Here is a 25,759-nt window from a genome sequence, read left to right as displayed (position 1 = left end):
AAGGTTTGGATACAGAGAGGAGAAACAGTACGTAATGAAGGGTAAATGAATAACTGAGTTATGCAATGAGAGAAGTCCAATGATAATGCTTGGAAGAAAGCTAAGAGCAAGAAGTAATATTGTCTGTCAAGCCCAATTACACCAGATGCCTGAGAGCATGAAGTCATCTATTGCTGACACCGCTTCTGTTTCCTGACAAGATCAAATGGAAGCCCCGAGACATCCTGTCATACAATATGATGATGGATGGGGCTGACTATCAGACTGACTGGATGGGACTCCAGTAAATGTGTATCTTTGACTCTTATTTTTCAGGTTACATCTACCATAATGTTATGTGCTAGAATACTGGCGTCGGACACGACTGAGCGACTGAACTGAACTGAACTGGTCCTTACCCCACATTGATTCTTCCAAATGTTGCTGTCAGGTCCCTTTTGCCATAAAAGATCCCATGATCAAAGACCAGGGAGTAGCCTAAGATGTAATGAAGGATGTATCCAGGCTTGGGATACATCCAATTTCAAATCTTTGAAATTTCCTGAATGAAAGGAATATCTTTGTTAATGCTAATGAACGTGTACGTGTGTGCGTGTGTGTGTGTGTGTGCTGGGGGAGGGGCATGACTAGAGAGCATTAGGATAAGGGCTGGTCACCAAAAAAACACATGATCAGAGGGCTAAAACTTAACTACCTTACCTCCAGAGAGAGAAAAGCGGCTAGAGACTGAGTTCAATCACACTGATTTAATCAACTGTGCCTACATAATAAAACTCTGATACAAAATTTAGGACAGCAAGACCGAGGGGAGCTTCCTAGTTGTTGAACATACTGATGTGCTGGGAGGATGATGGACATGCCTGGGTTCTATGAGGAGACAGTGTGGAAGCTCTGTATCTCCATTTCCCCTGACACCTCTCCTTCCTCCCAGGCCTCACTCTATGCATCTCTTCCATTTGGCTGTTCCTAAATTATATCTTTTATAGTAAAATTGTAATAAAAAATGTTTCAGTGAGCCCAGTGAGTCATTCTGGTCAGTTATCAAACCTGAAGGGGGGTAGTAGGAATCCCCAAATTTTCAGCCAAGTCAGAGGGGTATGAGTATCCTAGGGTCCCCACTAGTGGACTGGCAACTGAAGAGTAGTCTAGCTGAAGATCTTGCCCTTTAATTTGTGACACCTACACTAACTCTGGGCTTACCAGGTGGCACTAGTGGTAAAGAATCTGCCTGCCAGTACAGGAGACACAAGAGATGTGGGTTCGATCCCTGGGTTGTGAAGATCCCCTAGAGTAGGAAGTGGAAATCCACTCCAGTATTCTTGTCTGGAAAATTCCATGGACAGAGGAACCTAGTGGGCTACAGTCCATGGGGTTATGAAGAGTCAGACGCGACTAAGCAACTGAGCACACTAACTCTGGGTATTATCACTGAATTGAATGTCAGGGCATCAAGTTGGCTCTCAGAGAATTGTTGCTAGAATGCAGAAATATTTCATTATATTTTTTGACTTTTAAAATTATAGTAAATTAAACATAAAGTTTACCCTTTTAACCAGCTTTCTTTTTAAACTTTTTATTGTAATATAAGAAAACAAAATAAATGTATAACTTACAAGTAAACCACTCAATCATATTTCACAAATTGAACACACCATTGTACCCAGCATCTGGATGAAGAACAGAACATTACAACATTTCGGCAAGGAAAAGGAATATGTTGAAAAGACAGGAACATTTTCATTAAAAAACTAAACATACTCATTAAAATAAGGGTGAGAGAGGGCATCACTTTCCCATGTATATGCACATGCCCACTCTATCATGTACCATTTCCAAAAATGGTTTCATGGAAGAATTTCTAAGGATTATTTGTGCTATGTTAAACAGCTTTTGTGGTAATAATAATTTGGGAACATACTGAATGAAAGCTAGTCAAATGGGTTGATAATTCAAGGAGATTTTCACAAATTCAGACTCCAGAGACTAGTGCCTAAACATTCTCAAGTCAGAAGAGGAATGACAAAAATATTTCTTGCCTGTTCTAGATATATTGCTATAATTATGATAAAATTGATATAACAAAATTTACCATTTTGGCATTAAGTACATTCACAATGTTGGGCAACCATCACAACTAACAACTTTCCAGAACTCATTCAAGTCAGACAGGAATTCTGAACTTATAAAACAATAGCTCCTCAATTTTCCCTCCCAACAGTCCCTGGCAACTACAGTTCTTCTTTCTGTCTCAATGAACTTGTCTATTTTTATACCTCACGTAAGTGGGATTCTACAGTATTTGACCTGTTGTGTCTGACTTCTTTCACTTAGCGCGGTATTTTCAAGATTCATCCATGTATCAGAATTTCATTCTTTTCAAAGGCTGCATAATATCCCACTTTGTGCATACACCACATTTTGTTTATCCATTCATCTGCTGATGTATATCCTTTTTTGCCCACCACTTTGCTTTTGTGAATAATGTTGCTACAGACATATACAAGTATACATATTATTATATATTTTCATAAATCAATCTTCATTTTTTTGTGTAAATAAACTTTTGGAGCACTTTACAATTTACATCTCAAATAGAAATGAATGATAACATACATTTTAAAGAGTCCAGTGTTTTATTATTAGCATTTATATTTGTTCATACTGAAGATTCAGGGATAAAATAATGGACAGAAAACTGGGATGTAAGCAATACGACATGGATGTATCATAAGTATATAGGAATATTTGCTAATTATTGGACTAAAAAGATAAAAGATGAAATTACATCAATTATTTTGTGCTCAGTCTTTCTGAATGTACTTTTGGTATTAAATTACACAGCAAGTGCTTATACTTGGAGATTCTGCCTTTTTCTTTAGCAATGAAAACATACTTATCCTTGATTAATCAGAATCAGTTTCAAAAGGTAAAACTTCTTAAAGGTGATCATGACATTTAGTGCTTTAGACCAGTACTCTTGGTGGGCTGGCTGCCAGATGACCGCTCTCGCTCTTTAGTAACTTCCATCTCAATTTTGGCTTTGATTTTCTCCCAGTCTATTTGGAGCTGTGGTAGAAGAAAAGAAGAAACGCGCATATATAGTATAAGACCTTTTTATTTAATCCAAAGTAGCTAAGAGTAAACAAAAATAGAATGTATGACTTCCAAAACATTAGAGAAAGACGGTGGGAAAGAAAAGTTAAGAAGAAATAATGTTCCCCCGCAAATGACATAGCATTAAATAATTCCTACTAGAACAATATCACCATAAAAAGCAAAGACTTTCACTGTGATGCAAAAGACCAAAATCTAGTTGTAGTTATTTATCAAAAGCACATCTCAACTATGGAACCCGAGGATTCTGCTCAGGTACGAGGTGGGAAGGGCAGGTAAGGTGGATTGCTCTCCTCCAAACAAGAGGGCAAATGGACAAAGCCCTGGCCATCAGGCCATGTTTCAAGTGCATCAACACTTCAGCACTCTTATACTGAGGTTTCCATCAAGAACCTAGCTATGAAGAAAGACAGGGGAGCATTTGCTTCACCAGAGCATACTCTGCAAAGGGGCTCCTTTGCAACAACTCTTAAAATAATATGAAGACTTGGTGCTAAGACAATGATGAAAAGATATTAGACGAAATAGTGGGAGAACAAGGTTAAAAGACAACTAAAAAGAATAACTGTAAAAAAAATAAAAAATAAAAATAAAAAAAAAGAATAACTGTAAAGTGATAACATTTATATCTGTTTCAGTCAACCACTGATCCCCACCAAGATCCAGCCCTGCCCCTCCACTATATCCCTTCCCTCCACTAAAGCAACAGACTTGGTGTTAGGAGTGGACTCTACCCTGAGTCCCACAAACAAGTTCTTTAGAAAAAAGCATTCAGATTTTTGTTTTTTAAGTCTGTCTTTTTTTTTTTAACCTAGAAATGTGTGTCCTCTCAGGCAAGACATGGGAAAAAATGGGGTCCCAGCTTAAACTTAACTCTGATTTACTTTGAAATAAACCCAAACTCCTAAGACTGAACCAAAAGTAAATAGGTTTTCACCTCCATGTAGGGGAGCTGAGTAGAATAAGTAGTATTAAAGCAGATTGTGGTGATATGTGCTGCTTAAACAGATTTATCTTAAGTAACTGAGAGTAATTTAACCTTAACACAAGACTTCATGCCTCTTTTATTTTGTGCTGGAAGTAGGTAGAATTAAGTATTTGGTTCTTTTTTATGCCAAAATCCTTTCTCTAATTTCTGTGAAGTAATTTGTGGATATTATTGGTCACCTTTATTAAGATAATCATTCAATATATTTGTCTATAATATATAAAATAGATGAATTAAAAGAATCCTTCTTACTCGTTGAAGATGAATGTCTGTGCTAAGATGCAAGTGACAACTCAGTGAAAGGCAGAGCAAATGTTAGATTATTTGAAAGGCTCATTTTTCAATCTGGCCAGAACCTGATATTTTTTAAAAGGCAGAACATTCATCTAAGAAAACATTTCAAAGAGAAAGACAAAACTTGATGAATACCTTGTCCTTCTTCCAGCTTTAAATTGACTTACATATGTTTCTTGAATCAATCACAATAAAACCATATATTGATGATAAACTAAACAACTGTTGCTTGGCTTCACCAGAAGTATATCAAGTAGACTGATGACATCTATATTAGTTACTTGCTATAGTACAAATGAGGGTGTCAGTTGATCGCTATCCTACTGAAAATAAATGTTTCACTTTCACTCTGGCATCTGTCCAGTTTTAGAACAATGTTCTGATAATTTAGTCTCTGGAATAGAGTATTTTTAACAGTGGGTTTCAGATAAGGATGTACTCATGACAGCTGTCAAGTGACTTCTACGTTAAAACACATCCCTTTCTCTTCCAGGGAGTGTTAATACTCTTTGGCACTTCTTATTCTAGTCCTGAGCAAGTCAGTTCTTCATATTCACACAGAATTAATTTCAAAATCATATCAAATGGCTCTCCATCCTCTACCCCACCTCTCTTACTCTCAACTGAAAATCAGCCTCCCACTTTAGAGAGAATATAGTGACCATTAGGCAGAATTCACTTAATTTCCTTCCTTTCACAAAAGTAGGTACATCTGTACCCACGCCTATCTCTTTCCCTTCTGTCTCAGGCCAGCATCTTCACACAAGTCCCTGATCTTATCTCAGACTCCTTTAGGACACTGGCCTTCAATTATTACCTACATATTTCAATTTCCTTCTCTTCACTGGCTGCTCCTTCTCATCCTTCCTTCTCTATTCTGTCTCCTTACAAGCTACTACCTTCATTCTTTTCATTCCAGACTCTCATCCTCTTCCCAGACCACTGTGATATAACTGTGTTCCCACTGCACTTCAGAAACTTCACTAACGCCACCATTAAGTGTTTTAATTCCTCATCCTACATACCTTCTCTATATGACTCAATTACTCATTCAACGAATATTTAATGTTCACTCTATGCCAAGGACTGCTCTAGGCACATGGATTTAGCAGTGAATAAAAATATAAAGATCACTGTCTTTATAGAAATCAGTTCAGTTCAGTTCAGTTCAGTCGCTCAGTCGTGTCCGACTCTCCGCGACCCCATGAATCACAGCACGCCAGGCCTCCCTGTCCATCACCAACTCCCGGAGTACACTCAAACTCATGTCCACAGAGTCGGTGATGCCATCCAGCCATCTCATTCTCCGTCGTCCCCTTCTCCTCCCGCCCCCAACCTTTCCCAGCATCAGAGTCTTTTCCAGTGAGTCAACTCGTCGCATGAGGTGGCCAAAGTATTGCAGTTTCAGCTTTAGCATCAGTCCTTCCAATGAACATCCAGGATTGATCTCCTTTAGAATGGACTGGTTGGATCTCCTTGCAGTATAAGGGACTCTCAAGAGTCTTCTCCAACACCACAGTTCAAAAGCATCGATTCTTCGGCGATCAGCCTTCTTCACAGTCCAACTCTCACAACCATACATGACCACGGGAAAAACCATTGCCTTGACTAGACGGACCTTGGTTGGCAAAGTAATGTCTCTGCTTTTTAATATACTATCAAGGTTGGTCATAACTTTCCTTCCAAGGAGCAAGCGTCTTTTAATTTCATGGCTGCAATCAGCATCTGCAGTGATTTTGGAGCCCCAAAAAACAAAGTCTGACACTGTTTCCACTGTTTTTCCATCTATTTCCCATGAAGTGATGGGACCAGATGCCATGATCTTTGTTTTCTGAATGTTGAGCTTCAAACCAACCTTTTCACTCTCCTCTTTCACTTTCATCAAGAGGCTTTTGAGTTCCTCTTCACTTTCTGCCATAAGGGTAGTGTCATCTGCATATCTGAGGTTATTGATATTTCTCCCAGCAATCTTGACTCCAGCTTGTGCTTCTTCCAGCCCAGCATTCCTCATGATGTACTCTGCATATAAGTTAAATAAGCAAGGTGACAATATACAACCTTGACGTACACCTTTTCCTATTTGGAACCAGTCTGTTGTTCCATGTCCAGTTCTAACTGTTGCTTCCTGACCTGCATACAGGTTTCTCAAGAGGCAGGTCAGGTGGTCTGGTATGCCCATCTCTTTCAGAATGTTCCACAGTTTATTGTGATCCACACAGTCAAAGGCTTTGGCATAGTCAATGAAGCAGAAATAGATGTTTTTCTGAAACTCTCTTGCTTTCTCCATGATCCAGCGGATGTTGGCAATTTGATCTCTGGTGCCTCTGCCTTTTCTAAAACCTGCTTGAACATCTGGGAGTTCACGGTTTACATATTGCTGAAGCCTGGCTTGGAGAATTTTGAGCATGACTTTGCTAGCGTGTGAGATGAGGGCAATTGTCCGGTAGTTTGAGCATTCTTTGGCATTGCCTTTCTTTGGGATTGGAATGAAGACTGACCTCTTCCAGTCCTGTGGCCACTGCTGAGTTTTCCAAATCTGCTGGCATATTGAGTGCAGCACTTTCACAGCATCATCTTTCAAGACTTGTAATAGCTCAACTGGAATTCCATCACCTCCACTAGCTTTGTTAGTAGTGATGCTTTCTAAGGCCCACTTGATTTCACATTCCAAGATGTCTGGCTCTAGGTCAGTGATCACGTTATCGTGACTATCTTGGTCGGGAAGATCTTTTTTGTACAGTTCTTCTGTGTATTCTTGCCACCTCTTCTTAATATCTTCTGCTTCTGTTAGGTCCATACCATTTCTGTCCTTTATCGAGCCCATCTTTGCATGAAATGTTCCCTTGGAATCTCTAATTTTCTTGAAGAGGTCTCTTGTTTTTCCTATTCTGTTGTTTTCCTCTATTTCTTTGCATTGATCACTGAGGAAGTCTTTCTTATCTCTCCTTGCTATTCTTTGGAACTCTGCATTCAGATGCTTATATCTTTCCTTTTCTCCTTTGCTTTTCGCTTCTCTTCTTTTCACAGCTATTTGTAAGGCCTCCTCAGACAGCCATTTCGCTCTTTTGCATTTCTTTTCCATGGGGATGGTCTTGTTCCCTGTCTCCTGTACAATGTCACGAACCTCCATCCAGAGTTCATCAGGCACTCTATCTATCAGATCTAGTCCCTTAAATCTATTTCTCACTTCCACTGTATAATGCCGGCCCCGGCGGCGCAGACGCGACGCGAGAGACGCCGGCCCCGGCGGCGCAGACGCGACGCGAGAGACGCCGGCCCCGGCGGCGCAGACGCGACGCGAGAGACGCCGGCCCCGGCGGCGCAGACGCGACGCGAGAGACGCCGGCCCCGGCGGCGCAGACGCGACGCGAGAGACGCCGGCCCCGGCGGCGCAGACGCGACGCGAGAGACGCCGGCCCCGGCGGCGCAGACGCGACGCGAGAGACGCCGGCCCCGGCGGCGCAGACGCGACGCGAGAGACGCCGGCCCCGGCGGCGCAGACGCGACGCGAGAGACGCCGGCCCCGGCGGCGCAGACGCGACGCGAGAGACGCCGGCCCCGGCGGCGCAGACGCGACGCGAGAGACGCCGGCCCCGGCGGCGCAGACGCGACGCGAGAGACGCCGGCCCCGGCGCAACGAACCACACAAAGAGGTGCGGCCGTGAGGAGCTACCCAACGCCTGAGGCCAGGGCTGGCGGCCGAGAGGAGCTACCCCACGTCCAACAGGCGGTGGCTGCAGGAGGGCCGAGAGGAGCTACTCCACGTTCAAGGTCAGGAGGGGCGGCCTTGAGGAGATACCCCTCGTCCAAGGTAAGGTACAGCAGCTGCACTTTGCTGGGGCGGCTGTGAAGAGATTTTCCACGACCAAGGTAAGAGAAACCCAAATAAGACGGTAGGTATTGCTAGGGGGCACCAGAGGGCAGACAAACTGAAATCATAATCACAGGAAACTAGCCGATCTGATCACATGGACCACAGCCGAATGTGGTCCACTGGAGAAGGGAATGGCAAACCACTTCAGTATACTTGCCTTGAGAACCCCATGAACAGTGACAAAGGGCAAAATGATAGGATACTGAATGAGGAATTCCCCAGGTCAGTAGGTGCCCAGTATGCTACTGGAGCTCAGTGGAGAAATAACTATAGAAGGAATAAAGGGATGGAGCAAAAGCAAAACCAATACCCAGTTGTGGATGTGACCAGTGATAGAAGCAAGGTCCGGTGCTGTAAAGAGCAATATTGCATAGGAACCTGGAATGTTAGGTCCATGAATCAAGGCAAATTGGAAGTGGTCAAACAGGAGATGGCAAGAGTGAACGTCGACATTCTAGGAATCAGTGAACTAAAATGGACTGGAATGGGTGAATTTAACTCAGATGACCATTATATCTACTACTGTGGGCAGGAATCTCTTAGAAGAAATGGAGTAGCCATCATGGTGAACAAAAGAGTCCGAAATGCAGTACTTGGATGCAATCTTAAAAATGACAGGATGATTTCTGTTCGTTTCCAAGGCAAACCATTCAATATTACAGTAATCCAGGCCTATGCCCCAACCAGTAATGCTGAAGAAGCTGAAGTTAATCGGTTCTATGAAGACCTACAAGACCTTTTAGAACTAACACCCAAAAAAGATGTCCTTTTCATTCTAGGGGACTGGAATGCAAAAGTAGGAAGTCAAGAAACACCTGGAGTAACTGGCAAATTTGGCCTTGGAGCACGGAATGAAGCAGGGCAAAGGCTAATAGAGTTTTGTCAAGAGAATTCACTGGTCATAGCAAACACCCTCTTCCAACAACACAAGAGAAGACTCTACACATGGACATCACCAGATGGTCAACACCGAAATCAGATTGATTATATTCTTTGTAGCCAAAGATGGAGAAGCTGTATACAGTTAGCAAAAACAAGACCAGGAGCTGACTGTGGCTCAGATCATGAACTCCTTATTGCGAAGTTCAGACTGAAATTGAAGAAAGTAGGGAAAACCACTAGACCATTCAGATATGACCTCAATCAAATCCCTTATGATTTATAGAAATAAACAGAGACAAATGACATTGGTAAGAGTTTCAGAAACAGGGGAGGGAGACATACCAAGGAGGGAACTGGAGGGATGAGTGCTGAACTTCAGATAGAGTGATAAGAGAAGGCCTCCCTGAGAGGCTGACGTGAAAATCTGAAGATTAATGAGTGACTCCATGAGTATATCTGGGGAAGAGCACCTAACAGAGGAAGTAAAAGGCCTTGATGTAGAAGCAGCCCCTGGACCTTGCTGATTCCATTTCAGCTCTCCCTCCGTATATCCTTCCCTTCTGGTTTCTGCTCTCCTTTCTAAATGTCCTCCGTATATCCTTCCCTTCTGGTTTCTGCTCTCCTTTCTAAATGTCCTCAATCTTTTTTTTTCCAGAAACTACAGCTCACAGAAAGTCAACAAAGGCACGAGATACAGACCATTTACTTATGAATGTGTAAAACTCAAGAAAGTCCACATTATTCCTACAACATGTTGAAAGTGCTTCAGAATTCACACAATACTAATTTTCTTTTGGTTCTGGTTAAATTATATATACCAGTTTATCACAAATGGTAAAATCTGTAACTCTGTTCAAAGTTTTAAAAGATTACTTAAGAATGGTTTCTTGTATTTCTATGCCACCTTTATAGTTCTGGTTTCTCATTTCTTAATTAGTAAATTCAGCGTGCAGGTTCTATCCCAGGCTAATTTATACACTTCCAGAAGGAACGGCCTCTTGAATCCACAGAGTGTTGAGGTGGGGAGCCCCCAACCACGTCAGATTCGTTTCACATATGATAATATACATGTTTCAATGGCATTCTCCCAAATCATCCCACCCTCGCCCTCTCCCACAGAGTCCAAAAGTATGCTCCACACATCCATGTCTCTGCTGTTGTCTCGTATACAGGGTTATCGTTATCCTCTTGCTATATTCCATATATATGTGTTAATATACTGTATTGGAGTTTTTCTTTCTGGCTTACTTCACTCTGTATAATAGGCTCCAGTTTCATCCACCTCATTAGAACTAATTCAAACGTATTCTTTTTAATTGCTGAGTAGTACTCCATTGTGTAAATGTACCAGAGCTTTCTTATCCATTCATCTGCAGATGGCCATCTAGGTTGCTTCCATGTCCTGGCTATAATAAACAGTGCTGCAATGAACATTGGAGTACATGTGTCTCTCTCAATTCTGGTTTCCTTGGTGTGTGCCCAGGAGTGGGATTGCTGGGTCGTATGGCAGTTCTATTTCCAGTTTTTTAAGGAATCTCCACACTGTTCTCCATAGCGGTTGTACTAGTTTATATTCCCACCAACAGTATTCCCATTTTTCCACACCCTCTCCAGCATTTATTGTTTTTAGACTTTTGGATAGCAGCCATTCTGACTGGCGTGAAATGGTACCTCACTGTGGTTATGATTTGCATTTCTCTGATTATAAGTGATGCTGAGCATCTTTTCATGTGTTTGTTAGCCATCTGTATGTCTTCTTTGGAGAAATGTCTGTTTAGTTCTTTGGCCCATTTTTTGATTGGGTCGTTTATTTTTCTGGAATTGAGCTGCAGGAGTTGCTTGTATATTTTTGAGATTAATCCTTTGTCAGTTGCTTCATTTGCTATTATTTTCTCCCATTCTGAAGGCTGTCTTTTCACCTTGCTTATAGTTGCCTTTGCTGTGCAGAAGCTTTTGATTTTAATTAGGTCCCATTTGTTTATTTTTGCTTTTATTTCCAATATTCTGGGAGGTGGGTCATGGAGGATCCTGCCATGATTTACGTCGGAGAGTGTTTTGCCTATGTTCTCCTCTAGGAGTTTTATAGTTTCTGGTCTTACATTTAGATCTTTAATCCATTTTGAGTTTATTTTGGTGTATGGTGTTAGGGAGTGTTCTAGTTTCATTCTTTTACAGGTGGTTGACCAGTTTTCCCAGCACCACTTGTTAAAGAGATTGTCTTTTCTCCATTGAATATTCTTGCCTCCCTTGTCAAAGATAAGGTGTCCATAGGTGCATGGATTTATCTCTGGGCTGTTTTGTTCCATTGATCTATATTTCTGTTTTTATGCCAGTACCATACTGTCTTGATGACTGTGGCTTTGTAGTAGAGCCTGAAGTCCGGTAGGTTGATTCCCCCAGTTCCATTCTTCTTTCTCAAGATTGCTTTGGCTATTCAACGTTTTTTGTATTTCCATAGAAAATGTGAAATTATTTTAGCTCTGTGAAAAACACTGTTGGTAGCTTGATAGGGATTGCATTGAACTTATAAATTACTTTGGGTAATACATTCATTTTCACAATATTTATTCTTCCAATCCATGAACACGGTATATTTCTCCATCTATTAGTGTCCTCTCTGATTTCTTTCACCAATGTTTTATAGTTTTCTATATATAGGTCTTTTGTTTCTTTAGGTAGATATATTCCTAAGTATTTTATTCTTTTTGTTGCAATGGTGAATGGAATTGTTTCCTTAATTTCTCTTTCTATTTTCTCATTATTAGTGTATAGGAATGCAAGGGATTTCTGTGTGTTGATTTTATATCCTGCAACTTTACTATATTCATTGATTAGCTCTAGTAATTTTCTGGTAGAGTCTTTAGGGTTTTCTGCGTAGAGGATCATGTCATCTGCAAACAGTGAGAGTTTTACTTCTTCTTTTCCAATTTGGATTCCTTTTATGTCTTCTGGTTTCTGCTCTCCTTTCTAAATGTCCTCAATCTTTTTTCTTTCTTTTTCTTCTATATCCTTCTCCTTGGTACCCTCTTCACTATTAGCATTCACTGGGGTTCCAAACACAGCTTTTTCATACTTTCCCTAAGAGATCTCATCAACTCACATAGCTTCAACTATACCTAAATTGTCATGATCATAGATTTATTTATCTAGCCCTATTCTTCCTTTATCAACACCCTTCGATGTTCACATTGATATTTCCAACTGCCCACTAGACATCTCCACCTAGATAGGGTCTATCCCACAAGGACTTCTAATGCAAAAAATGGCCTATTTTCATGTATTAAACTAAAAAAGGTCCACAACTTGTTTATGCTCATGTTCCTCCACCAGTCACCCACGCTAGGAATGCTGAAGTTGTTCTCAAACGCCTTGACTTACCTCACTGCTCTCCTCCTACTTCTAACCACAATGTTCTATTAATTTTTCTGATTTTTTTTCTTACATTAATCCTACCCTTTCCATCTCCTGGTGAAACTATTATAGTAACTGGCCTCCTGGTCACCACCCTCACCTCCAAACCATCTTCCACCTAAGAAGCTATCTTTCAAGTCATTCTCTTGATTACAAACCTTCAAATCTTTGCATTGCCTTCATTATGAAATCTGTTAGCACAGATGCTTCAATGTCTGGTCTCATCAATATTCCAGTCAGTCAGAACCCAAGGCACTCCCTCTGTACTCCACCATTCTTTCAAGATCCCATGCATTTGCTCTTATTATCATATCCTTTGACTGACTGACAAAGCCCTACTCAAGATAATTTTGTGGAAAAAATAAATTAAAACTAACAAATGCTAAGTATATCATTTCCAAATGGGGGGGAAAAAGGATAATTTTGTGAAAAATTCTAAGTTTCGGTTTCTACTTAGGAATTGGGATTTTTTTAATGGAAAAGTGATCATGTCACTTCCATTCAGTATCTTTACATTAATCTTAGGGTAAATCCAACTTACCTAATGTGCCCTATGAAACTCTCAGGTCAACCTCCCCTTTGCTCATCACTCTTAACCACTTCAGAGCCTCCCCTATCCTGGAATGTGTCCATCCCCACACCCTCTCCCCTCGATCAGTTTCCACCCATCCTTCAGAGTTCAGCTCTAACATCATTTGCTTTCCTTTGAAAAATCTTTGCTGATACCCCCATTCTAGGTCAGGCTCCACATTCATAAAGTCTAATAGCACTATGCACACTACCTTCAAAGCTATTATCACAAATGAAATTAGCAATTAACTATATAATTATCTATCGCCTCTCTTTGAATACAAATTTCAAAGGGTCAGTGTCTGCCAGGTTTACTACTATATCCCAACCACCAAGGAGAATACATTGTCTGCAGGAGCCACTCAATAAATACTGAATGAATGAGAGATCCAGGAAATGAGCTACCACTTAATCTCTCACTATTTTCTCTATTTATCATTCCTTTTTTCTTTCTCCTAGCATAATGCTTTAAACATTTCCTGGCTCTTCTACTTTTCTTTCTGCACACAGTATGTATTCAGTGAACTGAATGTATTCCTCAAGTGGATTTTATTTGCCAGACTAATGAATTATCTTACAAACACTTGCTGAACACCATTGTAGACCAGGTATAATGACTCTAATGGGGTTCTTAGAAGACAGTACACCTTGTATAGATCTCAGATTTCCACATTTTAAACCAGAAAGGCCCAAATAACATTTCAGGGGTCATAAATATGAATGTATGTCAAGCCTCACTACTTATAAACTTTTATGTTATGCATTGTGAAGCCATTTGAATTCACCAGCTATCTAGAATAAATTTTTCAAGGTTTAGAAAAATGATCTTTTTCTATTCAATTCTTAGTTCTAAAATAAAAAGTTTATATAATCACAATTTTGGTTAAGAAATTTTAAGTCAAAGATTATTTTCATCTTAGTTCAGTTCAGTCACTCAGTCGTGTCTGACTCTGCGACCCCACTGAGACAAATAACATATACTTATAAAGCATATAATTATTATCAAATACTGCGTAATACTTACACCTTCTGCATACTGCAGGTATCGTTTATTAGTTTCCTGTTTACCAAATGTCTCCAAAAATTTTTGACGGTAAGCAAGAACAGTGTCAACATGTGTTTTGTATTTTATAGCCAATTCAAGAGCCCTATAATGAGAAATAAAACATTATCAGCACTGATATGTTGACCACTATGGGCAGGGGAGTTCTGGGGTGAGAGGGTGGGACAAACGGTCTATGTATTTCCCTCTACTCATCCTTCAATATGAAAGGTATGTCATAGCCCCCACCTTATCCATCTTGTAAATTTCTATTTATACTTCAGGGTCCAGACCAAACATGATCTATTCTCCCTGACCAGCTCTCCTTGGAGAAATAAATGATCATCACATCTTTCTATGCTACAGAACACACATACTATTATTATAGTCCTGCTCACAGTGTATTGTAACTATTATGAATTTGTTCCTTGAATTAACCTATACATTTAATAAAGGTAGATGTGGGTTTCATTTCTCTTTGGTGAGCATTACTGAGTAGACGTATGGTAAATGCTCATTGAAAAGTTCACTGAAATCATAAGATAAAAGTGAATTCCCCAAAGTGAATGTTCAACTATCCTGACCATTTTTTAAGTCTGTAATGAACGTAAGAGAAGACTCTACACATGGACATCACCAGAGAGTGGACACCAAAGTCAGATTGATTATATTCTTTGCAGCCAAAGATGGAGAAGCTGTATACAGTTAGCAAAAACAAGACTGGGAGCTGACAGTGGCTCAGATCATGAACTCCTTATTGCCAAATTCAGACTTAAGTTGAAGAAAATAGGGAAAACCATTAGACCATTCAAGTATGACCTAAATTAAATCCCTTATGATCATACAGTAGAAGGGAGAAAATAGATTGAAGGGACTAGATCTGACAGACGGAGTGCCTGATGAACTCTGGATGGAGATTTGTGACACTGTACAGGAGACAGGGAGCAAGACCATTCTCAAGAAAAAGAAATGCAAAAAAGCAAAATGGCTGTCTGAGGAGGCCTTACAAATAGCTGGAAAAGAAGAGAAGCGAAAAGCAAAGGAGAAAAGGAAAGATATACCCATTTGAATGCAGAGTTCCAAAAAATAGCAAGGAGAGATAAGAAAGCCTTTCTCAGCAATCAATGAAAAGAAACAGAGGAAAACAACAGAATGGGAAAGACTAGAGATCTCTTCAAGAAAATTAGAGATACCAAGGGAACATTTCATGCAAAGATGGGCTCGATAAAGGACAGAAATGGTATGGACCTAACAGAAGCAGAAGATATTAAGAAGAGGTGGCAAGAAGAACTGTACAAAAAAGATCTTCACGACCAAGATAATCACGATGGTGTGATCACTCACCTAGAGCCAGACATCCTGGAATGTGAAGTCAAGTGGGCCTTAGGAAGCATCACTATGAACAAAGCTAGTGGAGGTGATGGAATTCCAGCTGAGCTATTTCAAATCTTGAACGATGATGCTGTGAAAGTGCTGTACACAATATGCCAGAAATTTGGAAAACTCAGCAGTGGCCACAGGACTGGAAAAGGTCAGTTTTCATTCCAATCCCAAAGAAAGGGAATGCCAAAGAATGCTCAAACTACCGCACAATTGCAGTCATCTCACATGCGAGTAAAGTCATACTCAAAATTCTCCAAGCCAGACTTTAGCAATACGTGAACCGTGAACTTCCAGATGTTCAAGCTGGATTTAGAAAAGGCAGAGGAATCAGAGATTAAATTGCCAACATCTGTTGGATCATCGAAAAAGCAAGAGATTTCCAGAAAAACATCTCTTTCCGCTTTATTGACTATGCCAAAGCCTTTGACTGTGTGGATCACTATAAACTGTGGAAAATTCTGAAAGAGATGGGAATCCCAGACCACCTGACCTGCCTCTTGAGAAACCTGTATGCAGGTCAGGAAGCAACAGTTAGAACTGGACATGGAACAACAGACTGGTTCCAAATAGGAAAAGGAGTACATCAAGGCTGTATATTGTCACCCTGCTTATTTAACTTATATGCAGAATACATCATGAGAAACGCTGGGCTGGAAGAAGCACAAGCTGGAATCAAGATTGCCGGGAGAAATATCAATAGCCTCAGATATGCAGATGACACCACCCTCATGGCAGAAAGTGAAAAGAAACTAAAAAGCCTCTTGATGAAAGTGAAAGAGGAGAGGGAACAAGTTGCCTTAAAGCTGAACATTCAGAAAACTAAGATCATGGCATCTGGTCCCATCACTTCATGGGAAATAGATGGGGAAACAGTGGAAACAGTGTCAGACTTTATTTTCTGGGGCTCCAAACTCACTGCAGATGCTGATTGCAGCCATGAAATTAAAAGACGCTTGCTCCTTGGAAGGAAAGTTATGACCAACCTAGATAGTATATTAAAAAGCAGAGACATCACTTTGCCAACCAAGGTCCGTCTAGTCAAGGCTATGGTTTTTCCAGTGGTCATGTATGGATGTGAGAGTTGGACTGTGAAGAAAGCTGATCGCTGAAGAATTGATGCTTTTGAACTGTGGTGTTGGAGAAGACTCTTGAGAGTCCCTTGTACTGCAAGGAGATCCAACCAGTCCATTCTAAAGGAGATCGATCCTGGGTGTTCATTGGAAGGACTGATGCTAAAGCTGAACCTCCAATACTTTGGCCACCTCATGCAACGAGTTGACTCACTGGAAAAGACTCTGATGCTGGGAAAGGTTGGGGGCGGGAGGAGAAGGGGACGACGGAGAATGAGATGGCTGGATGGCATCACCGACTCTGTGGACATGAGTTTGATTGAACTCCGGGAGTTGGTGATGGACAGGGAGGCCTGGCGTTCTGTGATTCATGGGGTCGCAGAGAGTCAGACACAACTGAGCGACTGAACTGAACTGAACTGAAGCCCATCATCCTATACATAACTCATATCAGTTGAGCCAGGAGTAACCTAGTACAGTATAGCTCTCCTACACTGTTCACTGGATTTTTTTATTTTTTTATTTTTTGCAAATTGGAAAAGTTTTATTAATCATTCACCAAAATCCATAGAAGAATCTTAAATGTTTACAGGGACAAACTGTTCCACTGCTTCTGTGTCACCGTGTCCTTCATGGTAGAGTATCACAGGTCAAGTTTCTGATTGTTTCATTTACTTAAAACCAGATGTAAAGAAACAACCTAAGTCATAGCAACTTCAGGCTTCAATGTGAAACCGTCAAACCATCTTGAACAGGTTTTCTTTCTGAAAGCGGCATTCCTGTCCAGAAGATGCTTAAGGCACACCAACCTTTCTTCTTCCAACTAGCCAGTAATAGTTAAATGCCTCAGATGCCCTCAGAGGTCCCGACATTTAGTCAAGGCAAGTATGAAACAGGGTGCATGCCTTCTTCTAGGTGTAATGAATTATCAGTTTTGAGAAAGACATTAAAATCATCATGGAATCCTTGGAGGACTGAGATACCAAAGCACCAGTGCAGAGAATCTCATGCAATAGGAAGCCCGGAAGCAGGACTTCTTTCTTCAGTACCAGGCCCTTCTAGACTTTGGTCTAGAAGAAGATGATTTTTTTGTGCTTTGAGTTGGGAATTTGCCCCTTCGACTTTAACCTCCGAACAGCCTCCCTCATGTGTTTAGGTTGTAGCGGTGGCATTTCTCCCCACTTCTCACACACATCCAGTGCTTCTTCTACCACCTCCCCGACGAAAACTTTGGAAATACCAGACATAGCAATAACAACATTCTGAGACACAGAGGTGCCTGTGATGGACTGGATCAGCCTTTTAATGGCTGCCTTAGGGAAAGCTGACCGGCGATACATTTCATAACGGTTCAGCTGCTCCTCAGAAAAAGAAGAAACCAGGATTTGCATCTTTTGAATCTCATCTTCATCCACTTTCTGCTTCTTCTCTTTCTTCTCTTTGGTATCTATTTTCAGTTTTTTGGCTGCAGGAGTAAGTAATGAGTCTTCCCTTTCAACTGCTGTTAAATCTGAGATATCCTGACTCTTGAGCTCGCCTTCTTCAGCGACGGCCTCTTTCAATTCCCCGTCTCCGTCACCGTCCGTTTCCTCCGGGATTCCGTCCGTATCTGTAACCCTGGGACCCCCAGGAGCCGCCGCCGTCTCGTCTGATTCCCCAGTCTCTCCACCTTTTTCCATGGGCGATTCGCAGGCACTATCCATCGCGGCTAGAACCCCTGGATTTTTTTAAAGTGTAAAAATAGACAACACATTTACAGGAGACTTGGAAAATACAGAACAAGGAGACATATAGCTCCATTATATATTACAATTAAGTTTTTTAAGTAAATAAAGATTTTTTTGTTGGAGTTTCAATATCAAACTCTCAAAAATTAATAGAATGGATATACAGAGAAATAGAAGGATATAGTAGAAAAGCACTAAGGTTTATACAAATTTATAAAATTTTCACACAACATATTCTGTTCATTGTTCCCATGTATGGGAAATGATCTCATAATAATCAGAGTATATTATTTCTCAACTTGTCTTGCTTTCTATTGTGCTATATGACTTCAAAATAGGCGGTCATAGTTTATCAGAGCCAACTATTATGAACTTGTTTTTTTGAACAACTAGAATTTTCTCAACATGGGATTGCTTAGTAGGAAAATCTGTTTGGTTCTTGACATGCTTTGGTTTGACATAAATAGTAACTTTAAAAAGTATTTTAGATATTATGTGTGTATTAACTGATGAATAACAAATGAGAGATATTAAAGGTAATAAGAAAAATTATGAATATAAGTCATGTATAATATAAATGATAATGCCAAAGTCTAGTACAATGATTTCTTATAAAAATATATTGGCCCAAACAATATTACTAAATGCAAGGGTCAATATTTGCTATCCACCACAAACTCCTCACAAAGTTTCCTTGTTTCTCTGTGACTTTAAGTCTTTCAGAGAGAAAAAAAAAAGATACAGAGAAAAAAAAATGTAGAGGTACTAGAATATAGGGGAACAAAAGCAGAAAACCAGAGCAGGCAAAAAACAATTTATAGAGGCTCAAAAGACGAGAAACAGAAGTAAAGATGCCTTAACTCTTCTAAGCCTCTCTCATTTTATCCCCCTGTAAATTCCTAAGGCTCTGATTCCAGTGGGGTACGATGGGTGGAGACTCCAGTGAACCACCTCTTTGGCATCTTAGAGTTCCATTTCCCATTATTTCTTTATGATTATACAGGACAGGGGAAGGAATTCTTGATTGCACAAAACTGGAAGAGTTCTAAGCAGGAAGTACATGAGCATCTATTCTGGGTTGGGGCTTTCCAAAAATTCCAAAGAGATACTTTGTTATGGAACATCAATACATTTAATTATGTAGAAGGTATAGAATATGATGTCTAATCCTGCATTTAGATACTAAATACTAAGTATTATCTATTATAATATTATTATAAAATATGTATTAATTATCTGACTGAAAACAATCAGGTAAAGGTAAACAGTCAAATGATATGTGGGATTTTAAATGCTCTGTAAAAGCACACAGTGGGTAAAAAATGTTTCTCTACCACATTTAAGAGGGAATTTACTCCAAATTATATAAGAGTTATGGGAACAGTATGTCTCTAGCTTTAAAATGGTTATTTGGCAATGAAACAAATTTAACATTAGATTATGGGGCTGGAAAAAATCCATGTATCCTCTCTGATTTTAAATAGAAGGAAGTTATATAAAAAGATGTTATAACTTCAAAGTATAATTTTTGCATAACTTGAATGAAGCAAAATTACTTTATGTAAGTGGTATAAGTAAAAGAAACTATTTTTATTAATACTTACATAAAGAATCAATATACATACATGGAGTTTCTAGTTTCTACCTCTCTTAACTTGCTTTTGAAAACAGACCACCACCAAATGTCCAGGGGGAATGGCACATGGATAACTTGCATATCTATAGCCCTCAAGAGCTGCATCTTAGTAAATTGCAGGCAATTTTCAAATTCAAATATAAATGATAGAAGCACAAAGCAGCAAGATGATGCTTCTCAAATAGAATAACACATATTAACAAATTAAATCTGTTCCCAGGCTTCCCCAGAGGTCCAGTGGTTAAAGATCCGTCTGTCAATGCAGGGGACATGGGTTCAATCCTTGCTCTGTGAAGACCCCACATGCCAAAAGGCAGGTAAGTCTGTGCACCATAACTGCTGAGCCTGTGCTCTAGAGTCCACAAGCTGCAACTCCTGAGCCCACATTCCAGAATTACTGAAGTTCGTACTCTAGATCCTGTGGTCTGCAACAAAAGAAGCCACTGCAATGAGAAGCCCTCGTAATGCAACTAGAGAGTAGCCCCTGCTCTCCACAACTAGAAAAAGTTCTAATGCAGCAATGAAGAATCAGTGTAGCCAATTAAAAAAAAAAAAAAGTTTTCTTCTAAAGTATGTAAATATAGAAATTCAAGGATCCTAAAAGGAATCTAATATATTTATCAGCCAATACTTAAATTCTATCATTCTAGAATTTCGGAAGGATAGAATTAGAATATCACCATAACTGATTAATAGATCAGAGCAAAAACTGTCAATAGCTAACATCACAAAAAAGACAGACGACCAGTTATTACAGAAACACATATAATACCAATTCTGATAGATCCTTACCAAAGGAAAAATTTAAATCTAAACTTAATCAAGTTTCTACAGCTTTCCAGGTAGCTTAGTGATAAAGAATCCACCTGCCAATGCAGGAGCTGCGGGAACCCCAGGAGACATGGGTTCTATCCCTGGGCTGGGGAGATCCCATGGAGGAGAAAATGGCAACTCACTCCAGTATTACTGCCCAGAGAATCCCATGGACAGAGGAGCCTGGTGGGCTACAGTCCATGGGGTTGCAAAGAGTTGGACATGATTGAGCGTGCAGGCACGTATATCATCAAGTTTCTACATTCAATACCAATTCACAGCTAATTCGGGGGCAGAGGAACATGTTAAGTGATACCACAAAGATGCAGTCAACAATATCTAGATTATAAGAAGTTCTCTAAGCCCAAATAAAATACAAAAAACAAATAGAAGAACCTGTAGATTTAAAGAAACTTAAGAGTACATCAACCAGTCACAATGCATGTATCTTTTCTGGATACTGCATCAAGCAACATAAAGCAAAACAAAACATTTATGAGACAAACAGAAAAATAAGAACACTGAACAGAATTATTATTAATTTTAAAGGTGTGACCATAATATTATGGTTGGATTAAAAAACTTTAAGATGCATACTGAAATATTCATAGATAAAATAATATGATGACTGGGATCTGCTTTTAAACAATGGTAGGGAGGGATAGAGTGTGGGTAGAGATTACTCACAAATCACTTATTGTTGAAGCTGAGTGATGGGTACATGGATATTCAGTATACTGTTCTACTTTTATATATGTTTGAAATTTTCCATAATGAGTAGCTTTTAAATTTCATCTTCTTTGCCCCTTCTTGATCTCTTTTGCTGAATCTTCCTCTTCAACCAGACCATTAAATGTTGAATTCAGGAGAAATCTGCCTGCTGCCTTCTTTTCTTTTTCCTTCTTTAAATTCTAGTAGGTAACCCTGACACTTACACACTGTATGTATCTACATTCAGTGTTTGCAGAGGAAGTACATGGCAAAATGACTGAGTACTGCATAAAGATTAAGACCATGAAATTAAGTACCGGCTATGTTCATAGATAATATAAAATGATAAAATGTTTTTATCCTTCAAGAAGTATATAATCTAAAATCTTTGTAAATGGAAAAATTTACAAATATAAATAATAAGAGATAAACATCAATCCTCCAGAACAATGTAAGTAGTAGTATCAGCAGTATATATATTCACTGCAGTAATAGAAAATTCAGGTCCGCTTTGATATTGGAAGGCTCAGGTTCAAATCCGAGATCTGCCACCTAATTACAAATAATCCTCAACTTCTTCATTTGTATAATGTTGTGATAACCAAGTGAGAGGATATATGGAAAGCATTGAACACAATTCTGACACATCATAAGCATTAATAAGTAGAAGCTTCACTATTATTAATGACAATAAAATGGAATTCTTAAATAGGTTGTAAGCTTTCTAATATAAAGATGATTTTTAAAATAGTTGTTATATTGTATGGTGTTCAGAATGCTGTATAAATAGGAATGCCTAAAATTTATAAACATAAATATTTTCTCAAAAGTATCAGTTGAGAATATGCTGTAAACACTATTCTTCACTATTTCTCATGGAACTCATAGTTTAGTAATGATATGTACAATTTTCCATCAGTTCTTTAATATAGTTTAAAAAATTTTTAAATATTATTCATACTGTCTCTTTCCAAACTGCTGCTGCTGCTGAGTCGCTTCAGTCGTGTCCAACTCTTAGCGACCCCATGGACTGCAGCCTACCTGGCTCCTCCATCCATGGGATTTTCCAGGCAAGTGTACTGGAGTGGGGTGCCACTGCCTTCTCCGCTTTCCAAACTACTTAAATATTTATGAATTATGACTAAACTGAGCTCAAGAACAAAGGCCTATTCATGTTTGCAGAACCTAAAATAGTTTTCACAATCCTTTGTATAGCTAAACAATGACAACAGATTTGTGTAAATAAAGCATTGGAATAGAATGGCTGACCTATATAAATGTATAAATTAAATAAAGAGACCATAGTATGTCCATACCAAAATCGTTTGTTACTTTTGTTAGCCACTTTTATTATTCCTGTTCAAGGGGAAGATAGAGACAGGGTATCTATAAAAATTCTAACCCAATGGCACCCCACTCCAGTACTCTTGCCTGGAGAGTCTCATGGACAGAGGAGTCTGGAAGGCTGCAGTTCATAGGGTCTCTGAAGGTCAGACATGACTGAGTGACTTCACTTTCACAAGGGAATTATAAGGGGCTAGTAATTTAAAAATTAGTAGTTATTTTTAAGCACAGAGAGAGACAAAGATGATGAAAGACATTTCAAACCCGAAAAAATCAACATGCCAACTTTTTAACATGGTAACTTCAGGTGTATATAAGCACTACAACCTTGTTCACTGAGAGATATATGCCTGAAGAAAAAGAACAGAGAAACATAATATGCCATAGAGAGGAGAAGCTAGCCACTCAGTCTCAGAAAGCAACCTGTCCCAACGCCTAAGCTGGCAGGGAAGGTTACTGACCGCTCCTTGATACATATCCTTTTGTTTGTCTTTCTTAGCTTAACAAATCTTTCCTGGATCCTCTCTCTGCCTGTCTAACTGCTTTATCCCCATCTTTCATTGAATTTCTCTTCTTTCACCCATCCCGCAAATAGAGTTGATGTGTTCTCACTCCACACATGCCCCAGACAATTACATCCATCCTTCTGGCTTCGACTACCATCTGTTTGCTGATGACTCTTAATCTACATCTCTATTTAAAATCTTTCCTGAGCTCCATATCTAATAATCAACTATTATCACATATCACATATCTCTAAACAAATATTTCAAATTCAATATCCCTTCCAAACCTGCTAATATTCTTACCACCATCTATCCAGTTACTAAAACGAGAAATTCTGGAGCCATCTTAGACTCTCTTTTCTTCTTCACAGACAAATCTAATTAATCATGAGTCAGAGATGGCAAAAATCTTTAATGGCAGGCTACTCACAAATATATTCAAGCTGGATTTAGAAAAGGCAGAGGAACCAGAGATCAAATTGCCAACATCTGTTGTATTATTGAAAAAACAAGAGAGTTCCAGAAAAACATCTACTTCTGTTTTATTGACTATGCCAAAGCCTTTGATTGTGTGGATCACAACAAACTGTGGAAAATTCTTCAAGAGATGGGAGTACCAGATCACCTTACCTGCCTCCTGAGAAATCTGTATGCAGGTCAAGAAGTAACAGTTCTTGAACAGTTCTGGTTCAAGAAGCAACAGAACCAGACATGGAACAACGGACTGGTTCCAAATTGGGAAAGGAGTACGTCAAGGCTGTATATTGTCACCCTGCTTATTTAACCTATATTCAGAGTACATCATGAAAATGCTGGGCTGGATGAAGCAAAAGCTGGAATCAAGACTGCCGGGAGAAATATCAATAACCTCAGATATGCAGATGATACCACCCTTATTGCAGAAAGGGAAGAACTAAAGAGCTTCTTGAGAGTAAAAGAGGACAGTGAAAAAGCTGGTTTAAAACTCAACATTCAGAAAACTAAGATCATGGCATCTGGTCCCATCACTTCATGGCAAATAGATGGGGAAACAGTGGAAACAGTGACTGATTGTATTTTCTTGGGCTCCAGAATCACTGCAGATGGCGACTGCAACCATGAAATTAAACAACACTTGCTCCTTGGAAGAAAATTTATGACCAACCTAGATAGCATATTAAAAAGCAGAGACATTACTTTGCTGACAAAGGTCTGTCTCGTCAAAACTATGGTTTTTCCAGTAGTCATGTATGGATGTGAGAGTTGAACCATAAAGAAAGCTGAGTGCCAAAGAATTGATGCTTTTGAACTGTGGTTTTGGAGAAGACTCTGAGATCCAACCAGTCCATCCTAAAGGAAATCAGTCCTGAATATTCATTTGAAGGACTGATGCTGAAGCTAAAACTCCAGTGCTTTGGCCACCTGACGCGAAGAACCAACTCATTTGAAAAGACCCTGATGATGGGAAAGATTGAAGGTGGGAGAAGGGGATGACAGAGGATGAGATGGTTGGATGGCATCACTGACTCAAAGGACATGAGTTTGAGCAAGTTCCGGGAGTTGGTGATGGAGAGGGAAGCCTGGCATGCTGCAGTCCATGGAGTCACAAAGAGTCGGACACAACTGAGTGACTGAACTGACTTACAAATATAAATGTGAATAAATTTTTATATGATATCAGGAAACTCTTAAGTACAATGGAAAATGTAATTTACTAAGTGATAGAAGAATACATTAAGATCAGTCAGGTTTTGGAATTGATGAAAAATGTTTTTTTATTACCTTTCCCAGTTGTAGAGATTAATATTGATCTGAATTGCTTGATAAACAAGGCCAGCCTGAAGAAGAACAATTTCAGCCTCCTGTATGTTCCCACTAAACATTAATATGTGGGCCATTTTTGATTCTTTAGATGGAAGATTTTTCATAGAATTGATATATTGAACTTTATCAATCTAAAAAAGAAAGAAAAATATTTGAAGTATATAGTAAGAAATTACAGTTTAAAAAACACACACACACAAACACATAAACATAAGTAAACACTACTTACTTCACCGATTGCTGCATAGGCTATTTCTGCAGTAGTCATATCTCGATTAGCAACTGCCATAGCAGCTAGGCAAGCCCACATGGTTTGCTCCTAAAGTGAAATATGAGAACAATTATTTCAACTACATGGCTGAATTAAAATATAATTATATTTTAATGCAAAAGAAAAGATTGCTGAGCCTGGCACTGAAAAAGATAATAATTTAATAAATTAATGTGGTGGAAATTTCATAGTGGCTATGCTGTTATAGCACATAGAGAAAGTTTTGAATAGATTTTTTGTGAAATGTTCATTTCTAATTAAAAAAGGTTTACTTTTGAACTTATGATACACAGTAATGATAACTCAAGGTTATAAGCCCT

The 25,759-nt window shown here is 39.3% G+C and overlaps 2 protein-coding genes across 4 annotated transcripts in view; both read right to left on the bottom strand.

Annotated features, from left to right (window-relative positions):
• Positions 1-1,553: 1,553 nt before the first annotated feature.
• The window catches only part of IFT80 (intraflagellar transport 80), a 138,309-nt gene continuing 114,103 nt past the window's right edge, over positions 1,554-25,759 (bottom strand). For 2 of the 3 annotated variants that reach the window (XM_055410678.2, XM_055410669.2), the window contains 4 exons: positions 25,398-25,487; positions 25,127-25,299; positions 14,158-14,281; positions 1,554-3,066 (listed from right to left, as the gene is read on the bottom strand). In XM_055410678.2, coding sequence (XP_055266653.2) covers positions 2,956-3,066; positions 14,158-14,281; positions 25,127-25,299; positions 25,398-25,487 — 498 coding nt within the window. In that variant the 3' untranslated portion in view covers positions 1,554-2,955. The remainder of the gene's footprint in view (positions 3,067-14,157; positions 14,282-25,126; positions 25,300-25,397; positions 25,488-25,759) is intronic. The other variant, XM_055410695.2, reaches the window with a different exon arrangement.
• Positions 17,210-18,360, bottom strand: LOC129546046 (transcription initiation factor TFIID subunit 11). The gene has a single exon (XM_055410748.2). It carries the CDS (start codon positions 18,329-18,331, stop codon positions 17,699-17,701), a length of 633 nt encoding a protein of 210 aa, XP_055266723.2. The 5' UTR covers positions 18,332-18,360; the 3' UTR covers positions 17,210-17,698.

Source organism: Moschus berezovskii, chromosome 1, assembly GCF_049115385.1.
Source record: "Moschus berezovskii isolate FMDL1 chromosome 1, NW_MosBer_1.0, whole genome shotgun sequence".
NCBI lineage: Eukaryota > Metazoa > Chordata > Mammalia > Artiodactyla > Moschidae > Moschus > Moschus berezovskii.
The sequence above is the reverse complement of the archived record's forward strand: the minus strand, read 5'-3'. Positions and strand labels throughout refer to the sequence as shown.

Coding starts and splice junctions, on each gene's coding strand:
- LOC129546046 (XM_055410748.2), bottom strand. CDS start 18,331: ATGGATAGTGCCTGCGAATCGCCCATGGAAAAAGGTGGAGAGACTGGG.